This window comes from Pteropus vampyrus, unplaced genomic scaffold, assembly GCF_000151845.1.
Source record: "Pteropus vampyrus isolate Shadow unplaced genomic scaffold, Pvam_2.0 Scaffold332, whole genome shotgun sequence".
In the NCBI taxonomy this organism is placed as follows: Eukaryota; Metazoa; Chordata; class Mammalia; order Chiroptera; family Pteropodidae; genus Pteropus; species Pteropus vampyrus.
In genome coordinates, this window is record NW_011889113.1 from 876,484 (window position 1) to 887,080 (window position 10,597).

A 10,597-nucleotide genomic window follows, 5' to 3' on the forward strand; every position below is an offset into this window, starting at 1 on the left:
TGAGGGAAGGTCGGAGAAGATCCAAAGAACCGGTGATCTTTAAACTGAGACGTGAGGCCAGAAGACCTCGGCATAACGAATAGGTTAAGAGAAAAACAAGGCCCCGAGGCCCATGGAAGCGCTCTGGGGTACCGGACCCAAGCGCCCCCCATGGCTGGCAAAGCTGGGAAGCCGCCACTATGCAGGGCGCTGGGGAGGAGACGGGACAAGACCGCGCTGAGACCCGCCGCCTGGCTCCCCAATGCTCAGAAAGGCTTCCCGCGCGGGGGGAACCGAGTCTTCGGCACGGACGCCAGGCAGAGGGCGGGCCCCGCCGGGTTCCTGGCGGCCCGCGGCCCGGTTGGCGCGGGCGGGGCAGTGGCACCGCGCATGCTCCGCTCGGCCGCCCTCCGCCGTCGTGGGGCTCGGGAGGCCCAAGTGGCAGCGGAAGCCGCCGCATGGCGCGAGCGAGGAACACCAGCCCGGGGGCCGGGGGCCAGCGAGGCGCGGGCGCGTCCCCGGGGCGCCCGCCTTGGCGATGGGCCCTAGCGCTGCTGTGGCTGGCGGCGGCCACGGGCGTCTCCTCCCGGCGCCACTGGCCGGTTCCCTACAAGTGAGTGCGCGCGCGCGGCCGGGCGCGGTGGGGCGCGCATGCGCGCGCACGGCAAGGGGCCGAGGCGCGGCGCGGCGGCCGTCGCGGCCCCCAGAGACCCGCGCGCGGGCCTTGTTTTTCCGGTCACGCGGCTGGCCCCTCGCGACACTGAGCAAATCGTAGAACGAAGTTGAGAGCTTGGGAGTGGCCGCTTGTTGCGCCTCCCTGAACGCTTTTCCCTCTTGGGACACTTGAGCCAGTGACGAGGCGACTTAGGCTCATCGCTGGCCTGAATTATGGAAGGAAAAGGGAGTAACGTTTTATCGCTGACTTTTAGACTCATTGAGTAGTGTAGGAAGACTTTGAATTTCACATTTAGTGTGTCCTGCACCGTCATTAGCGTAACCTCTGGCAGAATTTACAGAATGACGAACTCGCCTTGGTTCGCCGGGACTTCCCGTTTTGGGCACTAAAAGTCGCGTGTCCCTGTAATCTCCTGCTCCCTCGATCCCGGGGAAACCGGGAAGGTTGGTGACCTCGTTTGTCCAGTCTTTATCCTGGAGGTAGGACAGTGGTCAGAATTTGAGTGCAGAGGCTGTAAACCTATAAAGCTGATTCTCGCTTTTGACCTAGAAAAGTGTTTACACCGCCTGTCACTGTCACATGGCTAAACAGAAAACACGGCGTCTACGTCAGGCAAGGGAAAGGCCAGCAGCTTTTGAAAACGCACAGCTATTTTGGATGACAAAGTAGTGAGTTCAGATAATCCCGTGGTCGGGAGTGAGTTCTGGATTCCGACTACTAGGGATCACATCAGGCTCCACCGTGACTAGCTGTGTGATCTTAGGCAAGTAAGTTACTTGCATCTCTGTGCCCCCGTGTCCTGAGACAGAAAGTAGAAATAGTAATAGCACTTGCCTTAGGTTTGTTGGGAGGATTAAATGTAGTAAATGCCAGCTGTCGTCAAACCTGGATATTAGTGTATTCTGCTCATTGAATGGTTTGCACCACTTGTTTTGCTTGGTACACATGAAAAGAGAAGTTTGAGGTTGAAACTGGTTTTCTGGAAAATGTTAATAAAATGTTCATAAGAAGTAAAAATTAAATATTCAATAAAACAAGAGATTGTAAATCCAAAACCACTTAAGAGCAAGTTATTGACTGACTTCTTATGTTTAAGTTTCAAGAATTAAGTATATGCCTCCATCTAATCCCCTCAAAATAAAATTTATCTTTGTTAAGTTCACACTTAAACTATGCTTTTAAAAAAATTAATTTTTATGGTGACATTGGTTAACGAAATCCAGTAAGTTTCAGCTGTACACTTTAACAGTAATGCATATTTATGTTTACACTGTGTGTTCACCTCCCATAGATTTCTTTCCGTCACTTCATATTTGACACCCACCCCTTGCTTTATTCATACTATCTCTTTCCTCCTCCCCTCTTCCCTCTGGTAAACACTATTTATTGTCCATGTCTACTGTCTCTCTTTGTCCTATTCATTTATTGCTTTTAGGTTTATTTTCCACATGTAAGTGATATCATGTGATTTTCAACTTTTTCTTATTTCGCTTAGCATGATTATCTCGAGGTCCATCCATGTTGTCGCAATGGCAGTATTTCATCTCTTCTTATGGCTGAGTAATATTCCATTGTATATATGTACCACAGCTTCTTTATCCAATCATCTATCGTAGGACACTTTGGTTGCTTCCATGTCCTGGTCACTGTGAATAATGCTGCTGTGAACATCAGTGTGCAAATATCTTTTCGGGTATAGGTTTTCAAGTCTTTGGGAGTAAATACCCAGTAGAGGGATTGCTGGATAAACTATGCTTTTGAAATTGCCTTTGACCTAAAATAGATTTTGCTGTGGGCAGGTGAGACCTATATATAGTTATGTATTTTTTTAAAACCAGGTAAGCACCTATCAAACAGGTAAGTATACCCGAATCACGTAAACTTTCAGGAAGGTTGTTGATGTTTTTGGCTAACATCAAGATTTTGGTAACTTTTTAAAATATAAATTTTTGTTGATGTGTTAGGATTCTAAACCAGTACATCTGACTAGAACCTTAGAGATCTAGGGTTCTAAGAGGACAGATAGAGGTAGCTTCTTTCATCTTTCTCTCCCAGTGTCAAATATGGAAGGTGACCAGTGTCTGTTGAGTTGAATTCAACTATAGTCCTATAGCCATGGCTTTCTGCTGCCGCTTTTGTTTCATTATCATAGTAACCTAACTGACCTCTCAGCTTTAATTTGGCCTCTCTCCCTACCATGTTCTAATTCATAAAATAAAGTTTATTTTATAGCAAATTCAGTCATGTCAGATCTGCTACTTAAAATCCTGTAAGTTCACTCCTGGGCTTAACCCTCCCAGTAGTAGGACTTCAGGGGGTGTGGTTCACTCTCTATTAATGCAGAATGACAGTCCCTGCCTTCCTTTCTTCTCACCGCTCCTGCCTTGAAGCCTGAATTCCAGTCTTATTTAGCTGAGACTTCCAGCGTGCTGTGCTTGTCCTATAAAAGTGTTTACTCTCTTTTTCTTTCCTACCCTTCAAAAGTATTTTAAAAACCTAGACCAGGTCTTCATCTCTCTTTGCCCTCCTCACCCCCACCCATCCACACAGGTAAAAATTATTTCTCTCTCTTTTGTGCGCATAGGACTATATGTTTCTTTGGTTTAGCACTTACCACACAGTGCTTCATTGTTTAATGTTTTCCCAGCCCCCACCCAAAGCTTCTTGAGGAAAGGAACAGTAATATAATTTTTGTTTCCCTTCTTCCTATAGTATCCTACACATAGCAGATCCTAGTAAATATTGGTTTAAGGAATGTTGGCTAATTCTTAAAATAGAAAATATGTTCTACTTAATCATAATTACCTTTGAACAATAATCTTAGTGTATAGATTGTTTGGGAAGTTAAATATCATTTGAAAAATATTCCTTTATTCAGTAAATATTCGTCTACTAAATAAGATCTGGAGCTATACACATTTTAAGATATGGTCCCTGTCTCCAAAATTCCCACAGTGAGAGCAGGAAACAGGGAAGCGTGCATTTATCAAAGTGCTTTTAATGTATCATTGGCTACAAAGACATCATTGGAATGTGTTCACAGGAAAACAAATAAAATGTGTATTTATACACTATAGGCTAAGCTTTGACTGTTTTCTCTAACAATGTTATTGACAGTGAAATTAAAATCTGGATTCTAAAATGTGCCAGAAGAACCAAATTCCTTAGAATCTAAGTTGATGGTTTATTTTTCTTTATTAGACGCTTTTCCTTCCGTCCGTCACCAGATCCTTATTGTCAAGCTAAATACACTTTCTGTCCAACTGGCTCGCCTATCCCAGTTATCAAGGCTAATGATGTTATTGAAGTCTTTCGGTTACAAGCCCCAGTATGGGAATTTAAATATGGAGACCTCCTGGGACACTTGGTAAGGATGTGTCATGATTGTATAACTTTAGTTAATTAAATGATGTCATTATTAAGTGGATTCGAAGGAATAATCGCAATTTAAATGGATGATTTTAGCTCGTTTATTGGTTTTTCTCTTAATGTATTTAAAATTAGTAAAAAAAAATTAGGTTTTGTGATCCTGACAATAACAGATACAGTTGCTCTCATCCTTTTTAATATTCTGAATCCAAACCCAACTCCTGTACCCAGCTCCTGGAAAGTAAGAAGGGAGGAGGCCCGAGAAAGGGACAGGGAAGACAGGAGACACTTCATTTCCAGGCCCTGTCTGTTATATGCACTTTTCCCAGGTTAGCTCACCATTTGAGTCTCTCATCACCTGTAATGTACATAGACTTCCTTCTTGAGACTGTGGCATGGAGGCTTCTCATACTAATATAAGCTATAAGGAGATTATGAATGTGTCCACATAGCATACGTCCTTCCTATCTGAGATGAGCTGCAGTGGCCAACTGCAGTTGTTTCACACACAGTGACAAAACATTGGGGCCGAGCCCTTTTAGGCATTATAAATGCCCAGATGAGGTTGTAACCATGCAAAGGACAGCTGATGAGGGCCCAGAAGTTGAGGGGCCTCAGAGTGGAAGCAAGAATAGCAACACGGAAGAAGGAACAGCTGAGCAGCTGTTCTACTTGATACGCAGTTGTGACACATCACATTTTCTCCCATCTTGTTCTTGGAACAGTGTTTGCTTCACAAATACTTTTATACATGTATGATCTTTACACAGAAAATTATGCATGATGCCATTGGATTCAGGAGTACTTTAACTGGCAAGAACTACACAATGGAATGGTATGAGCTTTTCCAGCTTGGAAACTGCACATTTCCCCACCTTCGACCTGAAATGAATGCCCCTTTCTGGTGTAATCAAGGAGCTGCCTGCTTCTTTGAAGGAATTGATGATAGTCACTGGAAGGAAAATGGGACGTTAGTTCATGTAGCAACCATATCAGGTAAGTTTCAAAAAAAATATGGCAGTATTTGATCATCGCATAAATATCTAAATGATAGAAATTATTTTCATTGAGGCGTTTCAGTAATGTTCTGCTTTATAGGGGTCACTTTTGTTCCAGAAGTACAGTAGTTCCAGAAGTACTTTTCCCATTTTACAGATGGGTAAACTGAGGCACAAAGAGGTAAAAGTTCCACAACTAGGGAACTTGGCAGTCAATAGACCATTTTTTAACCACTTGGCTCACTTGCCTCCCCAAACATATATGATCTTATGCATTTGAGGCCTCTTCAAAACTTAAATATTTTATCTCTGAGGTTTTCTTTTCTTTTGGATGTGTATGAAAGTTGCTGAAACAGTTGGAATTTTGCTGCATGTGTTGCATTTAGTTACTGATAAAGGAGTTCAGGAGAACCTTTATCAGAAACTGGTTATGTGACTTTGGTCATATTTTACCTCATTGACTCATTGCCTTGTGTGTAGGATGGGGATGAGGCTTTTATAGGTAGAGAGCTTGGCCATATCATTTACAGAGCTCTACACTGTAAACCATTGTTCTCCAAAAAATGGAAATGTAATGGAAGTACTGTTTTAAGAATTATTACTGAACCACAGGACTTGAAGAAATTATCATGCTTTCCACTTGTATAGCTCTTCACAAAGCATTTTGGAGTATGTTTGGGGGGAAGGCTAGGATACTCTTCATTTTACATATAAAGAATTGAGGTTCAGCCAGGTAGCATGACTTACCTGTCTCTCAAGGTCACAGAGAGCTGGATGTAGAACCAGGGATATAACTGTTGTCTCTTATATGTAATCTGGGGCTCTTTTAACTATATATTGTGCCCTATCCTAATCTTTAACTATATACTGTGTTTTCTTCTAATTGATGTGTCCCAAACCATTCCAGCAATATGAAAGTCTCTTTCTTTTATCAATGCTTGGTGTAATAAATAGCTACACTTTCTTTCATTCTAGGCCAATTACAGCACTGGCTTTTTTGAGTTGAAGAACACTAAGAACAGTATCGCCAGTTCTAACGAAACAAGTTTTATTATTCCACAATTTTAATTCCATAAAATCAATAAAGGCAGCCATTCTATTCATGTTCAAGGACATAAAGTGTTGATTTCATGGACTCAAATTGGAGTAACCTAAAAGTTTCACACACAGTGACAAAACATTGGTGCCGAGCCCTTTTAGGCATTATAAATGCCCAGATGAGGTTGTAACCATGCAAAGGACAGTGTTTTGTTAACATTTAGAGAGATTCCTCTGCTCTGGTACAGGGTGGTAGGAGAGAATGTTAGCCATCCAGGAGTCTATATAGTCCATGTACTTGGCCAAAACACATTTCCCATTTTAGTGTATTCATTTGTGTGGTGGGTAGGAAAGTTGTAAGCAGAATTTGTGTGGTGGGTAGGAAAGTTGTAAGCAGAATCCCAACAGCTGCAAGTACAGGGAGAAGAGGAAAATACCAAATATTCAAGGTGGATGTGGTACAGTGCTTCCTCTTATCGCATTAGTAGACCAGCCTTCCAGAGTAGCCGTTCCTCAGGCAGCCATGCATGCTGTGTGCATACCATGCTTTCCAACAGAGCAGCTCTGCATTTCACCCTCAATTCTTCTTATATTCTTTGCCCCATTCACTCTTTCATCTTCCAGTTTTTCCTTGCTCTCCTTTTCTCTTTTGCTTCTGAATCCAATTCATTGAGTAGGGTAGAGAAAGAGGGCTTCCACATGTGTATAATTTTGCTTTTGACTGGCTTAAATGATTATAGAATTCATATATAAGACTTCTCTATCACATCTAATATTTACAATTCAGAAATACCTTGTGCCTTGAAAAGTGGAATAAAAGTTGGCTGAGCTTAGATTACTATTGCAAGATGCAGGTTTGGAAATTCAAAAACTATTTTTTATTCATGTACATTCATGGCCTTAATCTGGCTAAAACATTTTACTTAAAACTAACATGATTAGCTTTGATGTTCACGTCATTTTTTTTTTTTTTTTGACTAGGAAACACGTTTAACGAAATGGCAAAGTGGGTAAAACAGGACAATGAAACAGGGATTTATTATGAGACATGGACCGTCCAAGCCAGCCCAGAAAAAGGGGCGGAGACATGGTTTGAATCCTATGACTGTTCCAAATTTGTATTAAGGACATATACGAAGTTGGCTGAACTTGGAGCAGAGTTCAAGAAGATAGAAACCAACTACACAAGAATATTTCTTTACAGTGGAGAACCTACTTATTTAGGAAATGAAACATCTATTTTTGGGCCGGCAGGAAACAAGACTCTTGCTTTAGCCATAAGAAGATTTTATTACCCCTTCAAACCACATTTGTCAACTAAAGAATTTCTGTTGAGTCTCTTGCAGATTTTTGATGCAATGATTATACACAGACAGTTCTATTTGTTTTATAATTTTGAATATTGGTTTTTACCTATGAAATTCCCTTTTATTAAAATAACATATGAAGAAATCCCTTTACCTAATAGAAACAAAACACTCTCTGGTTTATAAAACCTTAATTCTTTTGCTTTTTTTTTCCCCCTCTTACCACCAGCACATCAGTTTTTTAAGGGAGTGGTTTTACATTTGTTTCTTAAGCCTTTCCTCTTCGGGGCAGAAAGGTAAAATGCACATGGATGGAATTGCTGCATATTATCTCAGGAATTTTTTGGGAAAGAAGCTGAAACTCTTATAATGTTGACCAAAGTGAGCATATTACATGATCTTTATTTCAATCTTCAAGCCTTCGTCGATATGGATAGTTTTATCAGATATATAGGCTTTTTGGACCCAACTTTTTAAAATTGTGGATATGGTGTGCCAAGATTTAAAAATTACCTTCAGTGACATTTTCATGGTAGGAGTCACTTTTCTCTGGTATGGTAGTTATGCTTTTTCATTTAGGTACTTTTTGATAGTTTAGACTTTACAGCTCTTGCAACTTTCAAAACGACTATTAATTTGATTTTGTTCCATTCACTAGTAGTCACTTAAAGACTACTTTGGACACCATAGCCAGAGTAGTTGTAGTAAATACAGTGATAAAGAACACAGATGTAGTAAATACAGTGATAAAGAACACAAGTTTTTGGCTAGCATTTTATAACCAACCAGTAACTGGCATTGAGTGATTAAACATCTTAATATCTCTGAACCTTGGTTTCCTTATCTCTAAAATGATTCATTTGTCAGGATTGTTAACGATTGAAGCCATGTACATTTGGCATAGTAAGGTCACAATAAATGGTAGCTATAACATCTTTGATCTTGCCTAGTGAAGTTTACGTGCCAGCCTTTCCTGGGTTTTGTAATAACAACCTCAACTTGGAGCTGGCAGCACAGTGTTTCTGCAATTCTTCAAACATGTGGGGCATGGAAGTATCTGACTGCAGACTTGTCGGGGTGCTGAGGTACCCATTGATTCCTTCACTGCTTCTTGTAGTCCTCCCTACACCAGCTCAGTGAAAGAGGGTAAACTTCCCAGAGAGAGGACAGGATTTTGTCAAAGATCCCCAAGTAGCTGTGCTTTCACTAGGGCCATCAAACAAGGTTCAAGTTCCTTTTAAGAGTTTGATAATCAACTGAATCCATGAATACATTGTCTCTATTCATGGCGGTTGGGGGAGGGGGCGGGGGAAGCGGGAACACCAGTAAGATGACTAAGCAGAAACCAGAGAGAAAAAACCTGTTTAATATTTAATGTACCAATTATATTAGTTTCTACTAACATTTGAGTGCTCCCTGAGAGGTTAGTACATGAACATTGAATTCTCATAAAAAGCCTAAGCATAGGTATTATTTACCTGATCTAAATGAGTAAATTGGGGCTTAGAAAGTTATCTTTCCACAGCTACCCAGCTAGTGGTAATGAAGCCACGTTTGAACAAGGTTCTACTGACCGGATGGGATGCACTCTCAAGGAATTTTTTCAGTGCCACTCAGTGTGGTCTTCAGACCAGTGCCTGCATTGTATGTTACTAACACGTTACTGGTCTGTAGGAGATGATAGGAAGCGTCTAGAAACTTTTAAAGCAACTTAGAATAATTTTGTTGAATCTAATAAAAAAATTGGGGTTTGTATTTTGTATGTCTTTTTAAAATTCATTTGTGTAGGAATTCATTTATCGTCTTTTGAAAAAATATGGGCACTACAACAGTCTGAAAATAAAAACCCAGTCCTTTATTCCAGAAAGCTTGAGAAACTGCACTATTAGTGCCTACTACAGAGGTTGTTTTGCTGAAGTACATAGGGAGAACTTGGATCTTTGCAGTATCGCCATCTAGGGGCTAAAACTGGGCAATGCCAACTTCTACAGGATTAGGAAAATTGCTCTGGGAAAACAGTATTTTGGATTTACAGAACTGCATTAGGGTAACAAGCAAAAACTTGTGCCAAGTTTATGTTAACTGTAAATCACAGAACTTGGTTCCAAAGCAAAGACAAATGAGGACATCTGTATATGGAACTTGAATTTTAAAGCAAGATTCTAAATAGTTAACGTTAAAAAAAGCATTTAAGATTTTTCATTGTTCCTACGAATATTAAGAAATCTTGTGAAAGTAACATGTAGACTCAGTTGACTATACCACCAAGAGCACAGTGTTCATATGAGTACTCTTAAGAATTTATTAAACTTGTCAACTCTACTTAGATGATTCAAGAATATGCTTTCAAAATGGGAGCTGGGAAACCAAAACATGGTCAGGCAGGATGTGCCAATTAAATTTTGTGGACCTTTGAATTACTGTGTAACTTAAATGTGATTTCTATTTTTCTGTTAAGTTATAAATGTATAAAATTACTTCTAAGAGAAACCATTTTATTGGTTTGAAATTTATTAGGGCTTTACAATAAATATATCCTCATTAATTCTGGCTTAGTATCAGGTAAGTATACCCACAAAGTATTATCACATATATTTTTGTAGGTACAAGAATACAGTCAAAAGGTGAAAAAACTTTAAATATTTGGAACTCTCAATCAGAACTGGCTTCCTGGAAGTCAAAAAAATATTAGAATGTTTCATCCCATTTTATAATCTGCTTTGGTAGCACTTAATAAATTCTCTGGGACTGCAGTTTCTTTAAGATGCTGACTTCTTTAAAAGAAATTGTTGGCATGTTATACACAGAGCAATGTTCCAAAGCCACACACTTGCTTTTACCTTTTCACAGCCAAAGGCAAATGGCCAAAGTTTGTAGCATCTTCCCTATATTTGCCCTTTATTGTCCAAGTAGCTTTCTGCTCCTCAAACTTTCTACAATTGTCTCTCCCCAATTTAAAACGAGGATATTAACCTTATATTTTATTAGACTAATGATTCTAAGGAAAAAGGCTTTATGTCTTTTTTATATATCATATATGTCTTTCAAAGGGAAGTTGGGCATCAGCAAACAGGTAAAATCTTTCTGGCTGCATGGTAACATTAAAACCAGTTCCACCAGATTGTTCCCAGGTATGGGGTAGAAAATTACATCTTCTTAAAAGACAGTTCAAGACTGAGCCTTCTTCACACCAACCTTTCCCTTCTATCCTAAGCTTTTCTATAAATTGT

At 40.2% G+C, this 10,597-nt stretch overlaps 1 protein-coding gene across 1 annotated transcript; it reads left to right on the plus strand.

Moving 5' to 3' along the window:
* Nucleotides 1-373: 373 nt before the first annotated feature.
* CLN5 (CLN5, intracellular trafficking protein) lies at nucleotides 374-9,857 on the plus strand. The gene is made up of 4 exons (XM_011378148.2): nucleotides 374-592; nucleotides 3,857-4,022; nucleotides 4,795-5,020; nucleotides 7,042-9,857. The coding sequence occupies exons 1-4, from the start codon at nucleotides 438-440 to the stop codon at nucleotides 7,551-7,553; spliced, it is 1,059 nt and encodes a 352-aa protein (XP_011376450.1). The 5' UTR covers nucleotides 374-437; the 3' UTR covers nucleotides 7,554-9,857.
* Nucleotides 9,858-10,597: the final 740 nt, after the last annotated feature.